The sequence below is a fragment of the Sceloporus occidentalis genome, unplaced genomic scaffold (assembly GCF_023333645.1).
Source record: "Sceloporus occidentalis isolate IW3139 unplaced genomic scaffold, rSceOcc1.0.p SCAF_166, whole genome shotgun sequence".
Lineage (NCBI taxonomy): Eukaryota > Metazoa > Chordata > Lepidosauria > Squamata > Phrynosomatidae > Sceloporus > Sceloporus occidentalis.
In genome coordinates this window covers 901390-927104 of record NW_028317146.1, presented here as the reverse complement: position 1 = coordinate 927104, position 25715 = coordinate 901390, and the positions used below count along the sequence as shown (strand labels likewise).

At 42.7% G+C, this 25715-nt stretch overlaps 1 protein-coding gene across 1 annotated transcript in view; it reads right to left on the bottom strand.

Moving 5' to 3' along the window:
- LOC149279422 (rho GTPase-activating protein 29-like) overlaps nt 1-23446 on the bottom strand; it is a 45054-nt gene extending 21608 nt beyond the window's left edge. Inside the window, exons 1-2 of the mRNA XM_089501201.1 lie at nt 23185-23446; nt 1838-1981 (exon numbers count right to left, since the gene is read on the bottom strand). Of these exons, the coding sequence (XP_089357327.1) occupies nt 1838-1981; nt 23185-23446 (406 nt within the window). The remainder of the gene's footprint in view (nt 1-1837; nt 1982-23184) is intronic.
- Between the last annotated feature and the right edge of the window lie 2269 nt (nt 23447-25715).

The window sequence follows — 25715 nt, the reverse complement described above, 5'->3', positions numbered from 1 at the left end:
TGGTTAAATTAAATTTGAATTATATTCCATTAAAGTCGGACCCGTTAAACTGGTTTTGTTAATATGGTGGAAATACCCAATGCGTTCCCCTAACTCAACTACGGCTGAAGATAACACAACATGTGAAGTCATACACTTATCTTTATTTCAACAAAACTGCACATCAAACCGCTTCTGTTTCATTAGTACAACAAGGGTGTCAAGTCAAGAGCTACAAACACCTTGCTTATAATCCTGGCGTCTGACAAGAGCTACAAATGGAAAGCTTGTCACACACCTCCAGCCTCCCCGGGAACGATAACCGACAAATACCTCAAATATGTCCAATGTCTAAAACAACCACAACATTATAGCGTGTAGGCCATTTATCTTCCGTACATCACCAAGTTGTAGGTGAAGGAGATGCTGGCACCAGAGGACTATGGTATGTATGGGGTAGAATTAGAGCAATCAGTTACAGACATGTGTTGCTATGGTTACAGCCTCAGATTCATTCTTTATACATATCCCCCAAAAGTGATCACAAGTACTATCAGGGAAAAGTTAAGTTTTAAACTGAAAAAAACATTCAGTACAATTCTAAAAAAAAACAGGAAAAAGAAATAAAAATATGTACTTAGTGAACAGAACAGTTTTACGTCTAACTTTCACTCTTTAATACTTCTTTACAAATGGCCGTTGAAAGACACAGTAGGATGCAAAGTCTGCTTTTTCAACTGGCTTGGAGGAGAAAATGTATTTTGCCAAGTAAAAATTCCGACACTCTACATAACCCCAGTTTCAGGCAAAGAGTGGAATGGAGGCTTTTCCAATCTTTCCCAAATACTTTCCCAATCTCGTCTAAGTATTCTATTTATCGGAATATAAAGTTTCATCATGTTCTACAGCACTGTACGATAGGTAAACAGGACATAAGCATCACTTCTTAGGAGAATTTAGACTTGCGGGATCAAAAGGTAAGGAGAGCCCTCCTCTAAATGAGCTAAGAAGCCTGGGCAGAAAGCCTAAAAAGAAATCGGGAACAAGTTCTGGAATGTCTGATTTGTATGGCTATTCTGGGGCGTGAAAGGGCACTCCAGTCGCTACTGCCCTAGGCCTCCACAGCGTAAAATGGGATGGACGGGGAGATCAGAGAACCCTTGCAACCGACTCATTGAGCAGTGGTGCCCCAGGAGCCCGACCATCCGATAGGGAAATCTACTCCTGGTTTTAAAGCAGAGAGGCGGCCACTCCCCTGGAGCTGCCACCCTAGGCCAGAAAACTGTGTAAAAAAGACTGGAAAAAAGAGCAGCTCAAAGCATTTTGAAAGTAAGCACTGTCTTTGCAATTGTACTCTGCCTCTCTCCTTCTCACTTAAAACAAATAAATACACAGGAATAAAGCACTCTTTCCAAATCGAGGAAAGTCCATGAATATATTTATTTTATAAATAATAAAATATATATTAAAAAAAAAAATATATATATATATATGTATATTATATATAACTGAATATATTTTTTATAAATCCCATTAATTTTTTAAAGAAAATAATGTCTTACAACAGAGGCCTATGTGTCCTCAAAAAACAGAAGTTTTGCGGGTACACCACAGGGGAAAATAATGGATAAGATAAAAAAAAAAAGCCACACACAAAAAAGTGCTCTGTTTCAGTGGTATATAATAGCTCTTGTCATTAAGGGGTTAAACAGAGTATCTCTGAGCACAGTAATGATGCTCAGCAGAGCGTTACATCGCTTTTGTAATAAAACCAACTTCCCCCCTTTAAACCATTAACAGAAAACCTGTACACAGAGCACATGCAGAATAAACGGCAGCAGAACTTGGGAAAGATTACCTTTTACTTTAGCAATCACTGTCCCGGCAGCACCAAGAATATCCACAGAATTCAGGGTTTGGTGCTTGCTTATCACGGCTTTGAGAACGCGTAGAAGTTCCCCCAGACGCTCGTGGACCACTTGATGTAAACAGTCCTGACTCTCTGTAAGGGGACAAGAGAAAAAAAAGACAAAAGTAGTGAATTTCACGCTTCCAATATTTTCTATCATAGGAGGGGGAAAAAAAGGGAAAACTCTCAAAATCTTCAATAATATGTTGACAGTCACCATAGAAAGTTACCACTGACCTATAGATGTATATATACGCATGCACACATATATATTTATGTAAATGGGTTTAGCCGTATTAGTCCAGTAGACACAAAAGTTTTTTGCAGAGTATGCAGTGATACTTATTTTTTTTTTATTTTTTTTGGACCAGCATAATATTTAAAAAGACAGGCTTTCGAAAGTTATCCTCTCTTTTTAGGTCTGAAACAATATAGCCTACAGTAAACCTTTTAAAATCCAAATAATGAAACCATATGTTAAATACAAAATGTAAATGTGATCATAAAGGGCTATTGTATACACACTTCTTTTCAACAGAAATAGTCACTGAACTAAACTATCTCAATTTACATTGGTTTAGAAGTTAGAAGTGTCTCGGCATTGACGGTATTCATTTATTTCTTGAGCACAGTCATATTTTCACTACCGTTCTCCAAAAAAAAAATAAAAAAAAAATAAGGAAATTAAAGGGAAAAACCCGCAATCAGGCGCAGCCTACGTAGATTAATGAGAATATAATATATGTTGCGCAATGATCGTGTAAGCGGTGATCTAATACTGAAATGACAAGGTTCAGGCTGCTGCTCACGGCAAACAATTAACTAGTTCATTAGGTGAAAGCAAAATGTTTAAATCGATGACATAAATCAGCGATCTACGGAGGTACAGGAGGCTGGCATTTTACATTATATAAACTCGCATTTATTTGTCTGTTAATCGGAGCCTTTAAGGTAGCTGTGAATCAGTTTAATGACATCGCTAATGACTGGAGAAGACCCTACATACAATTAAGGGATGCCGAGCGCGGCAGCGTAAGAGAATAACTTCCTCAGCAGGCAGACATTTAGCTTCAAAAGGAAAATGACTTCACCAAATTAGATCTCGAGCCCCCTGAAGCACGTAGCCACAGAGAAAAGACAGGTCGAGAGTTCTTTAAAGGAACACACAGGCCTTTACAGGCTTAGATCCGGGGTCAGAGGTTATCAAGAGCCAAATGTGCTAGAAAATGTAAACTCTTCTCAAAAGCTGCAGAATACATAGCACCTAAGTACCCTCCTAGCCCCTATGTGATATAAAAAGCTTTAAATATCACAAACCGGCGCGTGAGCTTACTGAGACAAATCGGGGAAAAGACCTTGGTAGGACGAGGCTTCTAAATGTGTACAGTTTGGGGAGTTCTTCACCGACAGTTTCTGCCCTTGGGGATCACACTGAGAAAACCCCATCAGACATACAAAACACAAGGCTCACGAGGACAACTCATCACCGAGTTCAGATGTTACGTTCTGAGCACATTCACTTGTTAAAGGGGAAATCCCACCATATTTTTAGAAATAGTATCAGATTAGAATGAGTTAGGAAAAATACCGTGCTGTGTAAACAATAGTGAGGCTCGGTGTTAGCCACCCAGGTAGACGCCTACTAATAGAAGTCTATGGGGGAAGGGACTATTTAGCACAGCCATAAACAATCAGAAGATCACATGACTGACAATAATGGCAGCCTCCAGGTCTGCAGGTGAAAGAAGTTTATTGGTACAAAAGAAGATAAAGTGTGTTTTTTTGTCAATGTTATCCCTCGTTATTTTATACAGTAATTCTAAAGGAGAAAAAGAACAATACCAATACAACACACTGAACTTTATCAATGAGTCTTCGTGATGGCTTTCACCATATCGTTGCTTCTTCTTCTTCTGGCTTGGGAGCCGTCTCAATACACGCGCTCTATAGCAAAATCGCGGCCAAGTTTTGTGACGAGGCATAGGCTGGAGGACATGACACTTCACCCACAGGCCTAGCAGCAGTCCCAATAAATGGAACGTTTTGGCTGGACGGTATGTGTCCATCACACCACCGGTGCTTAAGAATGATCCCCGCAGCACCCCATTGTCAGATGGGGGTTAATCGAGAGTTGAAACGTGGCAGACGCTTGCCCACAGCAGAGCAAGACATCAGAAGACAGCAAGCAAATCAGCACCTATTACTACCCTGAAATATTTCTCCAAAGGGTTAACAAAACATCCGCTAAGAAGAACAAGGGTTACGAAAGTCAAATGGCACAAAATTGTAAATATTTAAAAGGTGAAAATCTTCTAGTTAACGTTTTTCTTGCACAAGCTTTAGTCTGCCGCTTTCGCAAGACTTTGGCCACGGGGTCTTCCGGTGCTCTGCAGAATGCGGGGTTTGAACAAAAAACAAGTTTGCGAGAAGCAACCAAAGTGCAGACACAGGACAAGTATTACATTTGGCAAAGAAAAACGCTGACACCGAAGCACACATACTACAGAAATCAGACGCTCTATTTTCTCAGAAGCCAGACAATTATTAAATAAATCATTTAAGAAATTAAGAAATTAATATGGAGGAACATTCATGCAAAGCATTACAAAATGACACAAAAATTACACAAATGATTACTTGTGTGAGCATTATCATTTATTAACTAGAACGTGAAATGCTATGAATCAGTCTCTACTGCCAATATTCTCTGGGACTTTTACGTTTCTAATGATGATCTGTATAATATCTCAAGGATCTGAGTTAATAAAATACCCTAAAATGTGCTTAAATAAAATGGTAAAAAAATGGAACTCCAAGTGAAATATTAACTTGAAACAGGTGTCGGGAGACAATGTACATGCCCAGTAATTGGCCCAGTGACCCATAGCTATGTCGGCACATACATCCACATACATAAAGACTTTCTTATTATCCACAACGCCCAGGAGCTTGTAGCCGGACAATAGGTCATAACTCCAGAGCCGAGACAGGTTCATGTGTAACACGCCATTTACACAGTCATATTACTTGGCATGTAAAATAAAACAGCTTGCAAACCAGCCAAGGAGTATCTTTCCCCAATGGCTAAAACAGCAGGTATTTCAACCAACGGAGCACAAATCATACACAGACAACAAACCACGAGAGCAGCGTATGGATATAAAGTATACTTTAACACAGTTATACTCCTTGATTGCCAGCCAGTGAACTTTTCATTGCCTGGGTGAGTCCCAGACCAAATGGAACCCCAGGGAGGGACCATCTTTGGTCCCAACTATCTCCTCCTACCCGCCTGCTACCACGACCAGCCCTGAGCGTTACTTTATTATATATGTGGAAGCTGAATGTTAAATGGGAATGCTTTGGTAGAAACGGGTGCTTCTGCCACACAAGCTATGCTTTTCTGCAAATATTCAATTACTCTGCCAGTAAACTGATTGCCAAATCAGAAGGAAAACCTTGGGGCAATTTCTCTAGATAGGCAGGTGGTGCCATTAATTATTAGTAAGGAGCCATGGTTTCTTGACACTTTGGGTATGTCAAGCCCTGCCATTGAGATTTATGTTCGTAAAAGTTAAAACCAAAGTGATGATGGGGAAAAAAAATACACAAAGAACGCATTTATCAAACGCAACACAAGGAGCAGCTACAACACCATGAGCTGGAACCGGTAAGGTGGAGACCGAGGCCAAGAAGCTAGAAGATAAAGGACCTCACTAGCTCCACACACCTTCTAACTTACAAAGGGTGCGCAGAACGAAAACCATGTCTAGCAGGGGGGAGGGGGGGGCACAAAAGTATTGCGGTTCTAGCAGCGATCAGAGAACGGATGCCCGTCCGGACCACGATAGCCCTGCATTCTGCACATCTGATCTGGCTGCTACAGGATGTCTCTTGTGCGAGTCGTATCCATTTGTACAAAAACCTCCTACAGTACAGATATCGAAAACAATGCACAATGCATCAAGTTTCTTCCACGGAGATAAAAGGCTAAACTTTCTATAACCGCACAGTGCCGTTATTCACCGACACACAGAGTCTTTTCACCGTCTGCGATAGCCGACTGGCTCATGGAAACGCTGGGAAAACGCCATATTCTGCCAGGACTGATAGACTCCCCCCTGCGGGGGAAGAAAACCTGAAACTAGGACGGAGATAATCAACCCCGGCTAGTATTGGGCACAAGCAATGCATTCTGTGCCGTCTGGCTGGGGCCATTGTCTGGGGGTGAGAAAGCATTGTAAAGGGTACATGGGGCTTATCGCCCAAGACGTGTGCCGCAGGTCATTTTGCATGACACATTTCTGCGTACGGTGTTTTAAAGGGGAACTCCCGCCGTGCTCTTATTACACGGTTTTTGAATAATTCCTTTTTTCAGACTGCTGTCTATTAGCCATTTCTTGGTGCTTTAGCTCTGTCATTTCAGCCCAATCTCCTAGACAAACATCCCGACTCTATCATACTGTCTGCCGTAAACAAAGGAATGGCTCAGTGTTAATTACACTGCTGGGGACTCTGACTAATGAAAGTCTATGAAGAAGGGACTTCATCAGCATATCCACAAATAATCAGCCCAGTGTGGTATTTGATCCAGGAGATCACATGACCGATGGCAATGGCGGCCTCCAGGTCTGCAGATAAAGGGAATTAAAAACAGGATTTTGTTAAGAATCTACATTACTGTATACAGCATCATATTTTATTCTCAAAGGGGAAAAGGAGTTATGTCCTAACGTTCTCTGACATTTATTCATCTCATCCTTACAAGGGCTGCCCGAACCAATCAACAACAATCAGCAACCTAACAGGGCAGAGATAACATAATGGGGAGGAATATGGCTATTCTCATATTACAAATCTAAATTGGATCTCAAATGCATATATAATTATTTTATTTTAATATGTAAGTGTGGATACATTGTGCAGAACCGGATTTGGGAAGTGACAAGTCCACTTTGAGACACATGCATGAATACAATGCGAATGAAACCGGGATTAATGAACATTAAAAACTGGGTTTGGGGATCTTTTCAGTACTTACATTGTTCAAACCCTACTTACAGAGACAGAGAGAGGGGGATGTGATGGGAACGTTTAACAAAGGACAAGAGGGAAGTTTATTTCAAAGTAGGAGAAATGCTAAAACAAGGTGTCGTAACCTAAAACTAGAAGCTCAGAGGTTTATGCGTAATGTTAGAAAATGTTACTTTACAGAGAGAGTGGTAGATAAATGGAACAGCCTCCCAGCAGTGGTGTAGGCTAATACAATGAGGGAATACATGCACGGGATAGCAATGAAACTATCCTGAATTTAAGACGAGACCGGGAACCGATTAAGGTCTGAGTCCTTACAGCAGGAAAAAGACGGCCGACTGGCTTTTATCTGTCGTCAAATTCTACGCTTGTACAGAGTTTAACAGAGCGCATGGCGGGAGTCAATCTCTACCTCGCCGTATACAATCGCTTTCCCGATCATTCAAAAGAAGAAACCGAGGAGGCACTCAGGAGAAAGAAGAAGTGTTACACATGCAGAGCTTAACATGAAAATATTTTCCGAATGTGGACTTGATTAAGTCTGGAATTCTGTGGGTGGGTGAGGGGAGGGACTGGTGCACAATCACAGGAGAAGATATCCTTTCAAACACACCAACGCTACGTGCCGACAAACATATGGAAAACCACCTATACACTACTTTCGTTCTTACAAACCACATTATGGTTTTAGACATAAAAGACCGCCGCCGCTCCTGCGAAAACCATTAGTGTCCCTGCGCTTTATGCCGTGTATGCGCATGCACTCGCCAATGGATGCTTAGCGCTAATTGCAATCAAGGGGAACAGCAGCAGCCAATCACATGCATGCTATCTGAATATTGGTTTTGCTAGCAATCATGTAATTGGCTGCTGATTCAGTGCTTTCCGTAGGAGTGCTACTGAGCATGTGCAAAGGTATTTACATACCAATGCTTCCTGGTTTCAGTCGAGGCAGCCGGGGGAGGAGGAAAACCAGGGTCTCCATTTCTAAGTTCAAAGGATGCATGCCCCAATGCTTATGTAGTAAGAAATCAAGTAATAAAGTTATTTTGGTTAGAAAGTTTTTCCTCCCCCTTTTCATTATTCTGACTTCTTTCCATTTTTGGTTTCCTATGCCTTAAGGGGTAACTTGGCTATCACACCTACATTAAGCAGCATTACCAGCTAGGAAAGCATTATTCTCCAATCCACAAAGCAGGTTAATCATTTTCCCGATGACCTCACGTCGGGAGCCGCTGATAGCAAGTAAACAGACCTGAAATAACATAAAGGGCTATTCACAAAACCTTCTGACAGCTGGGATCCACAATGCCGCAACATAAATGCTTGTTTTCATGGCATATGCTATGGTTTCCAGAAAGTCTGCTCCAAAAAATACCTGGAAAATAAGTTTCCTTTACCGGCCGCCTCTCCACTCGGATTGCTGTGGGCCCTGTGGTAGGTGGACAACAGCCCAGGGGCCCTCAGCGAGCTAGGAGACCATGTGAGGTGTGGAGCAACTGTGGGAAAATGGACATTGGGCAGATGGAAATGGGGCCACAGGTGACCAACGATGGAAACCGGGGGAAGCTGGCTGAAGAGAGGGGGGCCAAGGTGCCAAGTATGCACTGGGAGCCAAATTATCAGACAACGTCCCCCCATCATCCCTTTTTGTATATGGTCATCAGATTTAGCACAGGACGATACATACGAAAAATATATGCTACAGGACGACGTAAACACACATCCGGCTCATAATTCACTAGACAGCACCGTATTGACAGACATTAAGAAATGCACAAAAGATACCTGCATAGGTAAGGCTGCTTCTATAAAATGAAGTTTGTAAAGCCATCCCTAAAATATATAACGTGTACAAAACTGTGCATTTCTCTCATTAGAACCGTGCATTTTCCCTAAAACGAGTTTTTAATTTTTTTGGATAATATTCTATAATATTGTCAGGAAGGGTAGGAAATCTTTACACGTACCGCTGTCCGAACTATGTGGAAAGGGCAGGATATTCAGGTTGGGGAGGGTGTGATAATCCCTTGCGTACAAACACCGTGGCAGACGTACGCATCATACCCTGAAAGGGGCGACCAGACTGAAGTCACGACATCATTATTCTACAGACAAGAAAGACCAGTTCAAAATGACCTCCATACAAAGCAATTGTCTCCTTCAGTCGCATGACAAGGAAAGGAGAAGAAAAAGTGGATTTTCTGAGAAAGGAACAGGTTCTGAAAGGTGCGATTATTTGAACAAGTCAGCCCTGACCACTTAACCCTTCCATGTTCCTAACCATTTCATGCCTACATAGTGGCTGATAGCACGGATGGCTTTGGGAACCAGCGCACCACAAACCCCTTGAATCCAGACGATAGTCCAAAGGGATGACAGTAGGAGGAGTGGGCAGACCATAAATTAACACACAAACAGAGCTTTTTAGGTCAGCAGGACACTTTTGAAGGAGAAGAACCAGATGCTTTCAAGGAGCTTCCTTTAGTTTTCTAAAAGTCAGATGCATCTGTGTGCGAGAAGTGCAGTGACCTGGGGTTATGAGACCTCTGTCACCCTTTACAAATCGTAAAACATCACTGTACACAAGAAACGAAAAAGCCAACTACAAGCACTTGGCTACAGGTGACAAGAAAACAATTCAAGAAATGTCAGCCGGTCTGGATTAAGTGCAGTATTATACACGTTTACATATACACACAGACGTATAATATGACAGGGCTGATCTCTAGATCTTAGCAGTCAGGCCTGACTTTGTTTTAAAGAGACATTAGAAGGCACAAAAGGTTGAACTGCTGAGCCTGCGGGCCACCTCAGACTTGGGCAGGATTTTTCGATAGCCCCGCTTGAATACAGGTATGCACTGTATAAACTAAGTAAATGCTAACTAACGTGGATGATATACCCTTACTTCGGATCTGCACCGACCCTAACAATCACTGAATTTAAAGCTGCACCTGTATTCAACCGCACACGGGAACGAGTCTGACCGATACGTTTCATAGTGTTTCAAACATGGAAATTCTTGCTCCTTGACCAAATCAGATTGGCCTTGTTATGCAGTAACTCACCTGTGTTCAAGCAGTTAGCCTAGTCCTTCCACGGTTCTGGATTACTACACCAATGCTCTAGAGATCAGATCATCCAAGCTAATTTAGAACTTCTGTATTAAAGAACAGCCCTTGAAGGCGATTGTTTGAAAATGAGACGGCGTTTGTTTTCATGTATAACTGGTTGTTAAAATCGTGTTTCCCCAACAACCTAAAGCAGCAGCTAAAAGTTTGCTAAGTTTATAAGGGAAACCTCAGCGGTCAGTATCACACAATACACGGTCAGCAGGATATCGCTCTCCTGACAATACTACAAGGACAATAAGGGTTAATCCGCCGGCCCTGCTGGAACGGCACATAAAAGGCAGAAGGGAAGCAAAATGGAGCACATTTTCCTCTTCTTTTATTTCATTTAATTAAAGGTAAATGCAGAAAATATTTTACTAAACTAACAGATTAGACACTTGATATCCTTCATTTAATTGCTGCTTCTGCATCAGTTCTACATTGAAATTCATAGATTAGCGCCCTCCCCCACTATGAGAACGGGGACCACCACAAAGCATCTTTTCATCATTCCATTTCAATATGATGTATGCCACATTCCTCCAACTTTTCCATTTATTAGCCTGCAGATTCCGATCTCATCCAACCTAGATGTGCTCACTCATGCATTTTAATCTCCAGCATAAATTATCACAAGCTGAACCCAATTTATTTATTTTTTACATTTTTTTTTTTTAAAAAAAAGGAGAAATATATACAGTTTCGTGAGAAACCAAGAAGGACCTAGACTAAGAGGCTTAAAACTCCTGTCTTGGAAAGAAGGCCCAGCAATGCCCACTGAGCAGACTTGGCAGTTAAATGGTTAAAACATAGAAACGGTAAAACGAGGGGTAACCTATGACGGTTTAAGAAGTGGTGGAGAAATAGGACATGATTTCTGGGTACCTCGGAATACAGATGGTTGAATCGAGAGCACATATTAAGTCGATAAATATAACGTGGATGACTATTAAGTCTTATCTTGTAGGGTAAAAATATTATATATTAGGTTTCCCTGTAAATGTTTATTTTTTTGGAACACCACATGTTCTGGGCTCTAGCTGAATTATGCTAAAAATGTCGACAATCAGATCAGAGATCAATGGAAGGTCTTCCATCTGTGTCTGCGCATTCATTCAGAAGGTTAAGAAGTTGTATTGGATCCTGAGTGACTCTCTGCTCAAAAGAGATTACCGTGTGAGGACTAGACCTAGACGGCTCTGGGGATCTTAAAACTGCTGAACCGTTCAGCAACAATTACCCTTTACGCTGTTTACGAGTGATTTAACATCCCACCCACTATCACAAGAGGAACACACAAAAAGCTTTACAAGGAGCCGGTCTACTGGTGATGACTATAGCCCTAAAAATGGCATTATTAGAAGAACTGCATTCAGGGAGACCAAAACCACACTATCACTTCTAGAAAAGGAACGGCACCAATACACACAAAAAAGTAACTCAACCTCTCACACTCATTGTTATTCAGTCCATTAACTGCGTTCCTACCAGAAGGCCTTGCAATCCACCTGCAAGATCATTAAAGGGGCCTCATTACAACTGCCGACGTCGGATGGATTTTTTTTTATGAGACAGCGTGATTCGTGACCAAAAAACAGATATGCATCCAAAGCCATTACTATGAGATGGTGCAAGACTTTGGGTCCAGCAGTAAAAACCAACGAGCCACAGCTACGTGGACACCAAGAGTAGAAGAGCATAAGATGTGGTTTACTATAAGAGCGTATCATCCACAATATACTCGTCTCCACTGCAGAACACACTGCGTGTGAGCAACGCACTATGGCGAACCGCAGCAAACTTGCTTCTCACGCTGCGTGTTGTGCAGACACCCCATGGAATGGAGATCTTTGCATGAAGGGCTTGGTTGGCCCTGTATAATGCATAAGTAAAGTGGTGGGACCTCACTGGAGCCATATTATTTCATGGTCACATATCACCGCAGCCTTACAAAAGTACCAGACAGCAATTCTCGATTAAGAGGATGCTTCCTTTAATGACGTTCAGGACCAATCTATTTCAGTCCATGTAGTATTTGCTTCACACACACAGCCTGTTCACGATATCGTTAAAAAGATGGCCAGTGAAGTTTAGAAAGAGCACCATAAATTCCAGGCCAGGGAACGCCATGCAATAGTCAAAGATGGGAATCTCGTGTTTGGAGTGGCTCCATTCGCACAGAGCGATTCGCGGGGGTGGGGGTGGGGTTTCAGGGGATGCAGGGCAGAGTGGGGGTGGGGGGGCAGGCCAGGGTAGGAGACTGGGTGCAGGGCAGAGTGGGGGTGGGGGTGCAGGGCAGGGTGTGAGTGTGGGGGCAGGGCAGGAGACTGGGTGCAGGGCAGAGTGGGGGTGGGGGTGCAGGGCAGAGTGGGAGACTGGGTGCAGGGCAGAGTGGGGGTGTGGATGCAGGGCAGGGTGTGAGTGTGGATGCAGGGCAGGGTGTGAGTGTGGGTGCAGGGCAGAGTGGGTGCAGGGCGTGAGTGTGGGTGCAGGGTGTGAGTGTGGGGGCAGGGTGTGAGTGTGGGGGCAGGGTGTGAGTGTGGGGGCAGGGTGTGAGTGTGGGGGCAGGGTGTGAGTGTGGGGGCAGGGTGTGAGTGTGGGGGCAGGGTGTGAGTGTGGGGGCAGGGTGTGAGTGTGGGGGCAGGGCTGGGTGCAGGGCAGAGTTGGAGACTGGGTGCAGGGGCACAGTGCAAAGTGCTGGGTGTAAAGTGCCAGGGCTGGGTGCAAAGTGCCAGGGCTGGGTGCAAAGTGCCAGGGCTGGGTGCAAAGTGCCAGTGCTGAGTGCAAAGTGCTGAGTGCAAAGTGCTGGGTGCAAAGTGCCAGGGCTGGGGCAAAGTGCTGAGTGCTGGGTGCAAAGTGCCAGGGCTGGGTGCAAAGTGCCGGGTGCAAAGTGCTGGGTGCAAAGTGCCAGGGGTGGGGCAAAGTGCTGGGTGCAAAGTGCCAGGGGTGGGGCAAAGTGCTGAGTGCAAAGTGCCAGGGCTGGGTGCAAAGTGCCAGGGCTGGGTGCAAAGTGCCAGGGCTGGGTGCAAAGTGCCAGGGCTGGGTGCAAAGTGCCAGGGCTGGGGCAAAGTGCTGAGTGCTGGGTGCAAAGTGCCGGGTGCAAAGTGCTGGGTGCAAAGTGCCAGGGGTGGGGCAAAGTGCTGAGTGCTGGGTGCAAAGTGCCAGGGCTGGGTGCAAAGTGCCGGGTGCAAAGTGCCGGGTGCAAAGTGCCGGGTGCAAAGTGCCAGGGGTGGGGCAAAGTGCTGGGTGCAAAGTGCCAGGGCTGGGTGCAAAGTGCTGGGTGCAAAGTGCAAAGTGCTGGGTGCAAAGTGCAAAGTGCTGGGTGCAAAGTGCAAAGTGCTGGGTGCAAAGTACCAGGGCTGGGGCAAAGTTTCTTGAACAGTAATAGTCCACCTCTTTTCAGAATGTTTGGGGTTATTTTGTTTCATAAATATTGTGTTTGGGTTTTTGTACTTTGAAAATATTGTTTTTTTATTACATCATAACAAAATAAGAATGTTAATGTAAATTTTAAGTTGTTTTTTAACATCCAGTTCATTAAATTATTTTAAATAAACTAAAAATTTGCATATTGGTTTTTTTTATCCGATTAATCGATTAATCGAAAAAATAATCGGCCAACTAATCGATTATTAAAATAATCGTTAGTTGCAGCCCTATTAAAATAATCGTTAGTTGCAGCCCTATATAAAACAGTATAGAGCAGTATGGGGGGAGTAGTCCGGGGAGCAGTATGGGGAGAGTAGTCCGGGGAGCAGTATGGGGAGAGTAGTCCGGGGAGCAGTATGGGGAGAGTAGTCCGGGGAGCAGTATGGGGAGAGTAGTCCGGGGAGCAGTATGGGGGGAGTAGTCCGGGGAGCAGTATGGGGAGAGTAGTCCGGGGAGCAGTATGGGGAGAGTAGTCCGGGGAGCAGTATGGGGAGAGTAGTCCGGGGAGCAGTATGGGGAGAGTAGTCCGGGGAGCAGTATGGGGAGAGTAGTCCGGGGAGCAGTATGGGGAGAGTAGTCCGGGGAGCAGTATGGGGAGAGTAGTCCGGGGAGCAGTATGGGGAGAGTAGTCCGGGGAGCAGTATGGGGAGAGTAGTCCGGGGAGCAGTATGGGGAGAGTAGTCCGGGGAGCAGTATGGGGAGAGTAGTCCGGGGAGCGGTATGGGGAGAGTAGTCCGGGGAGCAGTATGGTAAAATGCTGTCCCATACCTCTGCAATGAACGCTGTACCCAAAGCTATTTATTTTGTATTAATGAAACAATATGTAAGAAAGGTCTTCATGACACGATCCCACCTATGTTTGCTAACTTTATTGTATTCACTGTATTCTACTTGCTGTTAAAGACCTACTCTGCTGCACTTTTGTGAATACCTTTGTTGCTATGGAAACTTAGTTTCTAAAAAGTATGTATTCATTTTACATGATTGAATCTTTAGTGCAAAGACTTCAGATCTGCTAAGCCCGGTTTACACAACATACTAGAAGGCATAATTTTTTTTGACTAAGTGGGATGGCAGCATTTAAATTTGGTGAGCGCATTGGAATGCAAACAGAATAAATATCAGGCTCCACGTTAACCACAAGCATTACGAGCAAAACCTCCGAGGGTACCTTTCACTCTTTGCCTTTCCTGTGAGATATGATTACCATAAATTGGAGTATTGAGAGGGTAGTGGAGAGGTGGAATTTAGCGGGTTATCTGAATGCGTTCAGTACGAGCAGACGCTTTCTGCTTTGATCTCTACAGGAGCTCAGTATGGAAAGGATTATTTTACGGATGGGGCGTGAGGAGCGAGAAAATATTTGTTTACCTCAATTTAAAAAAAAAAAAAAAAAGTAGAAGCAAATATGATGAGACAAAACATGATATAAACAATATGTACATATGATCTCGGTTTGGAAAATCCATGGCTGAGAGCCCACAGATACATTTTGGAAAATATCAGAGGTTTTACAATCATGTTGATTACACTGCGCTACTGAATCGCTCATCTACAGAAATGATCTATGGCACATTCAAGCACTTGGAATGCAGGTGGGATGTTTGGGTTCTAAAGTTAAATTGGCCATTCTTTATGAGTTTTCTTTTCACATGGGTCAGCTTCCCACTCGGTATTACACGCCTATATATAGGATTCTCACTATCCTTCCCTGGGAGGGGAAACTTGGGGGGTCAGCAGTACAGTGAGGTATAAAACATGACCCTTTACAGAAAACTAAAAGACTGAATAAAGAGTTTTCAATTACTTTGTTTCCACCCGGAGGGACTTAAAACACTAGAAGTAGTCTCCAGAATGAGGTCATTTTATTTGAAACACATCCCTTTGAAGTGAACATTAACAATTTGCCCCGGGCTGTTTGGATTTTTTGAGGTAGAACTTAATAGGGCAGTAACAAAATGACCCCTTTAAGCATATTTATCACCAAGATAAGCTTTGCCTACAAGGTTATCAAATAACCCTATCATCCTTCCTTGGGCCATCCTGCTTCATTCCAACACATGTACATGATGTCATTCTTAGCATGATGTACATGATGTCATTCTTAGCAAGCATGATTTAATATACTAAATATATACATAAACACACAAATAAGACTATAAAATGTTTACCACAAAGAAGGTTGCTGGTAACAGCATGCTAGCCGATTAATATACAGCAGAAATTTCCATTAGTACGGCCACAAAAAGAATCAGTTAATGAGGTTAGTAAAAGTCAGATGCACGTAAGTTCTAGGTATTCACAGTCTTAGGGCACAGAAGACGGGAAGAGATCTCACAAAGAAATAGAAAATGTGCAATCAGAAAAATAATCACTTATATAGGATGTAAGCAGAAGAGTTCCTGCTGTCTACACAAGGACATCACACAAGCAGACAAATCATTAATTTTGTAAACGGCGCCCAACAAATTATCTTAAGAGAAAGAAAAGCAAGAAAAGCACTAGCCATGCTACAGCTGGGGCTTCTACAGAAACTACTTTCAAAGCCATCAGCACTGATTAAAGTCCAACCCTGTAGCTGTTTACATTTAATGTTTCCCCCAAGGAAGGGTGGAACGTAATGACTGCTATGGAAGAAGCCATGGCTCTTTATTCCACAGGTGGCTGCACTGCCGACCTTCAGGAATTACAACACCTTTGCTCTGGAAACTCAACCGCAACGCAATGCACATTGAAGTCCGCAATACTCAAAATTCCTTGGAAGTATTACTTACTAATCTATCTTTTGGCATAATGCGACAGATCATTTTTAATTTACAGTAACAACTTAGCTTTATAAACTAAATGACCTGTAGAAAGCCATACACAAAGCTAAGTGGACATCAAGCGGTCATATTATACATAATTCTTAATGATCTTTTTTTTTTTTTAAAGTATCACTTAAATTCTACTTTTCTTGTCAGTTAATATAAGGTTAATTATACAGAAATGTACGATTCTTAAAAATAACGCACTTTGAGATACACTACAATCGGAGGTGGCGCTACCATCGAGCTCAATTTAACTAAGTGTTATGAATCGCCATTTCAAGGAAGCGTCTCATGGCTGGGGTTCTAGGGGTTCACACTGATAATGTGGGGAGACTATGGTTTATCCATTATGATAAATCACATGGCAGCGATTCCAGTCTGCTACCAGCGACCAGGTCACGCACAGCCTTCATCACATACTAACCCTATTACTGTAATTTTGGCAATGTGTGCATTATCAACCAGTACCTACAGATATTACAAGATAATCTAAATAAAATAGGAATTTGCTTTTAAAGTAGGCAGGGTTTAACCTACGGCAAGAAATGTCTAAAGAAAATTCAGTAATTTGTATTAACATTGCAAACGAAGTCAATGAAATGTGTTCATTGTTCAGCAAAACAGCAGTCATATTGTGTTTAGTTAATAAAAAATACATACATGGGTAATGAAAACACTTTATTCACTTGGGAAATGCTAAGTATTTGATGAAAGGCATTTCATTGTGAATAAAGGCACAGTGGAAATGTTTAAGGCCTGGGGGAAACGCACAAGTCCCACAAGCTTTAAAAAAAGGACTGTGAGCGGGACACGTCAAACTCAATCAGCCCATACGCAAGATCTTTTAGGACACTTGTATGCCAAGTACGTACTCAATTTGTCACTTTTCTACTAGGCTGGAACATAGCAAGGAGCTCACACTGCACACTTTTGGAGAGTTTTTGGGAACAGAACAATCTATGATCTGCAGAGGCTTTGTGTTGATGTCAAAGTCAACAGAAGAAACAAGAGAGCTTTTGCAGGGGACAACAGTGATGATGATAATGATGATGATAATGATGATGATGATGATATATGGCAACAGCTCGACATCCCGATGGAATGTTATTTTAGTAACAGACTAATAGTAGTTTATGGAAATGGCTGAACAAGCGCCATAAAAGTAAATAAATGGAAAAACAAACAAAATAATATCCTGTGGGTGCAGGTGGTGGGATCAGCGCTCTTGGAGACAGACATCATTCATCTCATGTTGCCATTCACCACGTTGCTCCTACTAGACCAGCAGAAACAATAGCCCACGAACATCTCTCAAGGAGTAATACATTGAAACGTGGATTTTCTAAAACATGGCTACTAATCTCCCACCGGTACGACGCAGCGGGAAGACAACTAATTCGTTTTTATGCGCCGTGCTGTGACTCTATTCCAGTCTTTAGTACACTAAATTAAAATAGTGTCCACCTGTTTTCAAATAACGCTATAAAACGTAATTCCGTTATCAGCAAAAGCCTGATATTTCTTAGCATTCCCCTTTAAGATTTAAAATAATATGAATTATAATTAAATGTACGCAGCTCTACATTGACTTGGCCAAGCCTCACTTAATGGAAGCCCAAGGACATTCTCCTTGGCTTTATTCAACCACCACCACCACAACCTGACCGGGGAGAGATAACATAATGGGGAGAAATAATTGTGTAGAGCCACTTCTTACACATTTTGGTTTCTAATACACCATTTTGGTTCCTTATTCAAAGCTGTAAACATAATTAAAAACCTTCAGTGTATGTGGTAATCATAAAATGGAGGATTCGGGAGCTTTGGATACTGTGGTTCTATATAGTGGGAGTTATAACGAGTTAGACGAGTCTATGGAGTATCTAGACGACAGAGATTCTTTTTAGGAGCCATAATATTTAGGGATAAGGGATATACTTCCAAGCAGATTAATGCAAAATAGTACAGAACTTTATACGCAGGATGAAGAATTCGACAGCCGCTCTGATGAATAAAGACAGCGGGCTCTGCTTCACAAATATTAAAATCTGACAGGGAAGCAGCACATACAGCAAAGTTAATAATTCCCCAGAAAATAAAGCCACAATACCAATATTTTATATTTATGAACTATTTTTTTTTTTTTTTTTACACAAAGCATTCTCCAAAAACCTGGCAACAGTTAACTCAAAAGCTAATGTTTACTGTGCTCGCTTAAAAGCGGATTAAGGGATTATAATAGTCTTGTTGTTTCAAAGACAGAGGGAAAACGGTCGGGCAGACTTTCATGCCGTTATTTCGTTGAACCAACCTATCGTAGGTTATGTTATCTTCAAATATTGCACTGAAAATAGCAGGGAATGTTGTTATTAGGCTTTAATCCCATACTTTAATAAATTATTAAATCCATATTGTAGATATTACTATTAGGAAAGCACAAAAGCCACTAAATATTTAGAGCTGGATTATATTTCTCGTTAAAAAAATTGAAATCTAAATTATGCTGTCTGGCATTCATTTTTAAAATGGCGCTGTCATTCATATCGTCAGTTTTAATCTACACAGGTTTAGGGGCACAGATCGGACTGGCGATGACAGGGCGGCCTGGCACTTTAACTGATGACGGGATTGTGGCCACACATTAGGTTTTGATGCTTATTTAGCATGCGGCTGGCCATGTCTAGTCACCGACTGCACGCTGGAGCGGCAGTTCAGCCGAGTCGGTTATTTAACGTCAATAACAAAAAAATATAAAAAAAAAAAAAAAAAAAAGAAAAAAGAAAACAAAACATGGTGGATGCATTGTGTGACCTGGAAGCGATACTAGACAACGAAACACAATGATCTTGAGCATATCCTGACTGGAACCAGCAATACTGAAAAACAGGAGGGGGGAATTATACATAAAAGTACATTTAATTCTATGCTTTTTTAAGAGTAAGGAATGGTGAAAAAAAAGATGCCCACTTTACTAACAAGCTCCATTTAATTTGATAATATGGCAGATAGGAAACAGTCGCACACACGCACACTCACACATACACACACCTAATGACTGTTGGTCTTGGACACTATAGCAACAAGCAGAGGTTTGTTCAGGAAGAATGCTGGGTATGTGAGTGGGGGAAGGGCCACAGCTGAGAACTGCAGGCCACTCCGCTAACCCACAAATTCCTTTGGTGGGCTTTCATCTTTAGAACTATCTCAAAATTATTCTCTGCTAATAAGGAATGTGATAAAAGGAAAATTCCATTTCAAAGACTATCTGAAGATGTTTTCAGGAGAGGGAACATGAGCGAAACGAAATGCAGTCACGGAAAAAAGTGTGTGTGTGTGTGTGTGTTACATATATATATTATATACACACATACATATACACGCACAGATAAATTATACTCGGATGCAGAAAGTTAGGCTTGATAGTCTAAAACAAATGACCCTGTATGTCGTAATATCTTCGAAGAGCGATCCTCCTCACAGTTTGTTTCCTGAAGTCCAAGTTGTTATGTTACTTACGCGCTACTTGTCATGTCCTGCTTACCGCTTGTACAGCGCTGTGAAATATGATGGCGCTATACAAATCAATAAATGGTCAGGGCAGAAGGTTGTGGCCCATCACCCATACGCCCGTATATTCAGAGCTGGATTGCAGGCGACCCTGTAAATGTCAAAGCTCGGGATCAACTGGAAGAACAGTGCAAACACCGTCACAACACCGTAACTCGTATAAAGCGGCGGGAGTCTATGTACATCCAGGGGCAGATTTATTCAAAGGTGAAATAAAATAATATCTTAAAGCAGTCACTATGGAAACCCACCATCTGGTCCTACTGACAAAATAATGACAATATCTGCAACCGTAAAGATTACCCAAAGTTGCCAAAAATTCAACGGCTTCTCTGATGAAAATTTGAGACGGAGGGAGGTGAGATCAGAGATGGATTTACTGTGAGTGCTTCATCAGGACACCACAATCAGACCATATTCACAGCCACCGGACTTGAAACAAGAAGGGTATCACGAGGACACGAATGTCTATTTAAGGTCCGCTTCAGCCTCTTCTCCAACGGGGGTGATATATCTACGCTCTGCACGTGATACTATGTGTTTACGGATCGTCTCTATGGGTTGGCTCCCTTGTTTGATGTGTACGGTTCATTCACACACAGTGTACATGCGTAACGCCAGTGACAGCGCTTTGATGCGCCATTGTTTATCTCGGTTCATTTCATTAATGTATTTACCATGAATTCCTTCTAAATCCCAGCCTTCAAACACTAAAGCCTTTCAATCCTCGGAAAATGAAAGATTTCGACAGAAAGAATTCAGGCAGCATTCATGCGCAGTAATAACACACGGACCGTGAGGCCACAACTCGGCGCGGTGCTTACAATTTATGTTTTCATAATATTAGAAAACGGAGGAAGACAACAAAGCTTATGTTACCATAAGAAAGTAAACCCGGAGAATCCAGGAAAGAAACAATAGAGGAGACCTTCACCATAATCCGTATCATAAATGTTGGCCACGGCTCCTAGATTTTCAGATATGGCTCCTAACTTTGTGCCATTTCATACTGATCACTATAGGTGTGCCTTTCACGAATTACCAAGATGGCTACCAGATTAGTTTGTCTGCCTCCTAACGGCTACAAAACTGTACGTATTTAAGATATTTTAATAAATATATATACAGGACATCACAGTAGGGAGTTACAGGAACAAACGTTAAGGATGGCCCTGCTCAAAAGAGCTTACAATCTAGAATAATTTACCATTATATATCAGCCTCTCCAATACTGGCTGTTTTAAGAGGAATGTAGGATCTTTGTGGCAAATGTGTAACTACCTCCATTGGCATAATAATATTTCTATTATTGCAGCAGCACAAGGAAGCGTTAGGAACGTGTCTCAGTCACCAGGCAGTCGCCGGACACGGGAACAGGTAAAACCTCAGAATAACCCCGGGCTGTGCGGGCCGTCCGGCAACGTGCACGCACCTTTCATTACATTACAGTTATATATGCTATGTTATATAACAATATATATTTATTCCTATTAATCTGCATTTAGTTCTACAAACATTTCCTTCCCTGAGAAAACCTTAATAAACACTGCGAGGCCAAACACTGTGGACTGTAACACAGTGACATATAAACTAAGAAACAGACTTACCTAAAGGAATATCAAATACTTAAGAGCGCTGCTCCTCTTACAGAAAAAAAGAATTGCTCTCCATGTCATGCTGAGCATATAAACCATAACAGATGACGTTTTATTGGCTCAAGAAGTTAGTCAAAAGGTGATTTTTTTTTATAGTGGCTCTATAAAATCTAAGATATAGTGTCAAGCAAGCCTTACTTTGCTGAAAAAAACTATATGGCAAGCAGTACCTGCTTTTGAGTCACATGACAGGATTTTTAAGAAGGTACAAACTCAAATGTAAGCCGTTTTGTTGAAATAATTAACAGCTGACGCAAAATAAGACGTTTCCCACAAACACATAAGTTTTAAAACACAACAGCCAGAACAAAACCAAAAAAACCCGCATTCTCGCCATGTCTAGCCATTTCCATTAGAATGAGTCCCGAGTTACCACAGACGTCAAAAGGCCCTAATCGCTTCACGCCAAGACGTTATCCTTTACCATCAAAGATTAGAGCCGTCTCGTTTTCACTACCGTCTTTCCTGTCCTCTCAGAACCCAATACCGAGCTGTCCCAACACAACCCCAAAACCAACTGACCCCATCAACAGCACGGAGACCATACAGCAGCTCTTTAGGATGTATTGTGACCACGACTTGTCCGCAACCCCCCCCCCCCCTCACAACCGCTGTGCAAACAAATGCTTGCAATATAAGGAACGGGTTAATTTAGATTAACCCTTCTGCAGTCCCATCTCAAAGAGTTCTTGTCTACCACGTGAACAGGTTAAAACGGAAGGTTTGAGAAGAGGTGTCGCAGTGCAGCGGACTCGATCTTGAACAGGACATCTAGGGACAAACTTTACAATTAACATTCCCTCTGTGAGACACAGGGGTGTATTCACTAAATCCCAAGTTTTTAGGCAGGTGGAATCATTTCGCTATTTTTCCCCCCCGAAGATCTAAACCCAGTGAGCTTCTCGTAGTAGCGGGGCAGGACTAACCCTGTATGACAGCATAGCAAAGCTGGTACGATAAAGTGTAATCTTGCATAACCTCCCCAACAACACACAAGTTGATCTTGATAATGATTAAACAATTTGGAAAGGATCCCTTTTATTATTATTTTACGATCTTTTGGTAGGTTTAGTCAAATGGATGAATAACAAGAGTCCTGTTTTTGTGCAGGTCAGATCCAAATTGTCCCTAATTGCCCCCGCTCATCAGCCACACAATTCTGTGGGCAGCGTGACCACGGGCCAGTTAATGCACCCAGATGGGCTGTGTTTGCACCCTTGAAGACTAATCACCTGCTACGATACATACACAACATCACATATTAGAAATAACCTTATTTTACAGGAGATCATCAAGCCAGATATACATTTACATCAGAGGAGTTCTAAGCTGAACAAACATTGCCAACAAGTGATTCTTCATTATCGCACAAACTTAGCAGAGATCCTGCTTATGCCGGAACGGCCAAAGGAGGACACCCATAACAAAAAGAGCTTCGGCACAAACATGCAGGCGGTTTATGAACGGCCTGAAAAACTTGAACACTTCAATATTTTCAGTAAAGAACAGGCGTTTTCTCTACAGTCTCCACAATGTACAACACGGAAAAGAGGTAGTGGGGAGCGACTGGGTGTACGCCGTGTAACGAGTCATAAAGCCACAGAGGGCTCAGCGAGACACATGGACAAGGCGTTAATATATACACATATAAAATAATCAGCATCCATCAGCAGGACATGTCTTACCTGGGGATACAAGGGCTTCTTTCAGGTACAGGAGAATGTCTGCAAACTTCCGGACGTCGTTGACCAGCTGCATAATGTACTCTGGATCCACGATGGAGCCGTCGTTGCAATCCGAATTGGTGCTGATGCTGCTCAGCGAGTTGCTTTTGGAGCTTCGCCCCATTCCCCAACTACTGGTACTGGAAATGGTGAAGAAGTTTGAGGTAGAGAACCGGGAAAATCCCAAACCACGCTTGTTACTTCCTCCGTTCTGACGCAACATCCCAGCTGCTGCCGTGCTTTGAAAGCTGCTCGGTTGGCATCCAGTGCTACTCGCTGCCCATCGGCCACAAATCCAAACCTTTTAAACACAGAAAGAAGATTACATACATTAAATATAAATAAAAAAAGCACAGGCTTTTTTCATTAGCGTTTAGAGGGGAGCGCTAGGCTACACTGCTTTTCCCGTAAGCTCGTAGACATTTTGCTTATCAATAGAATTATTTTAGAAGTCTACGGGTTTAAAGGGACTGCTTTACCCAGGGGAAGCCCATATATACGCGACACAGCTAGTGTTATTGATGAAATTCCTGTTTTGATGTTATCTCTCTTCTCCCATTCCCATGTTAACAAAGGCTGCCTGAACTAATCAGCTGCCACCAAACGGGGAGGAATAATCATCCAAATCACCAGAACAGGAAGTTAACACGACTGCTCCCGTACAAATAAAAAGCGTTTCCAATACATGCCGACTGAGAAATGCTTATAAACACTACATTTACAGCTGATGACGGTCACTGCACTCGACCCCAGAAGGCAGCATACCCGGTGTATCTCAGGGCGGCCATAACCCGCTTACTGGGGAAAGAAGAGCGTTTCCCGCACTCATAGTTCTAGGTCAGCTGCAGAGGTTTTTCTAAATCGGAAATAATGACCAACAATGTTCTGTGAGTTTGTTAGCGTTGGGAATACGTCTTAATAAGGCCTGTGAAACTAAACGCCTCTACGTCTTATTTATTTTTATAAGCTAAAGTCACCCGATGACCCTTGCCAGTCACTCCCATGAAGCCACTAAAAGGCATTGCTAACACAAGGAACAGGAGAACAGGTTAGAGGTTGGCATGCGAACAATCAGCTTGGAATCCCGGGGATGTTTGCTTAGCAGCCTTATTAATAACCAACCCTTGTAAGATATGAAAGGAGTAGAAGAAAAAGAAACGTACGACGGGGTTCTCGTATAAGCATGCGCAGCGGGCACCAAAATCTCTCTTGAGGGACTGATCCCATCTTTAAAGATTTGCATAATTATGCACCCCTTAATTTATTCCTCCGCTTTCTCGAGTCCGGTGCAGACGCTCTTGGAAGGAAGAATGAGCAGAAGGGAGGTGGGTTCAGGAAAAATAACTATTTTTGTTGGCTTCGGTATAAATCGCTGCTGAGCCCAGCTTTGATGGGGGTGAAAACGGGAAAGACTTCTAAATCCGGTATGATATCTCTAAACCAAACAGAGCCATTTCTGTGTGATCGGTGGCTTTAATATACGAACAACTAGAATAATGATTACCAAACTGTGCAACTCAACAAACTCACAAACTAACAACACATATTCACACTATGTTCCACATATAAGATCGAGTTTATCCCATTGTACAGCGCTACGGAGCATGATGGCGATATTTATAACTCAATACATATTATTAAAGGGGCGTGCCAGTCATCATATGCACATCACAGCCGTGTCCCTTTATGTTATACATGGGGGGATTCAGCGGGGTCCCACTCTATGCATTGGCTTCTACGTCTGTCGCTGCTCATCCCGCAGGGTTCCCGGGTGTCCCATTAATGCGGGCTCCCATTATTGTTAACGGGGGCAGTGATTGGGGGCAATACGCTGCATCTTCTATAAGGAGACTTAACAAATGTCAGCCCGTCCAAAATATTTGAATATGTGTTCTTTGGTGGTGAGGCTGCGAGCTTCTCTAACGACAAAGCGATGATGAAAAGCGTCAGGCCGCCATCCATGGGCGACTTTTCCAATAATTTGTATTTAGGAAACATGGCCTACAGTTTGCTGAAATAGTCATAATCCCGGAGATGCACTCTTCTATCCCAGACGTTATCACTGGGAATATACGTATGAACGAAGAACGGGGAGCTGCTTAGAAGTACTCCCCGGCATCCAGCTCCACCGAGAGTCCCAGGGAGTCTAACGAGACACCCAGATAAAGGAGCCGACGGGACAAGTGGACAGCTTTAGAAGAAGCACCACTATAACAGACACTTGGGGGTAGGGAGCTCGTTACCGTCCTTTTATCAGCCTTGTCTCTCCCAGCCCCATTGATTGCGTCGAGCAGAAGGAAAGGATAAGCGTGAATGCCTTATCACAGAGGCAGAGCAAACTAAAGCGCTCCGCTAGAACTCGTATTTCAGGCTCTCGGTCTCTGTCGCAGAAAGGAGCCGGTCCAAGTCCACAAACTAAACATTAAACATCTGGGGGGGGCGGCTGGAAGACGCAGCGGCTCGTAGCTTGGAATTGTGGCCAAAAACACACA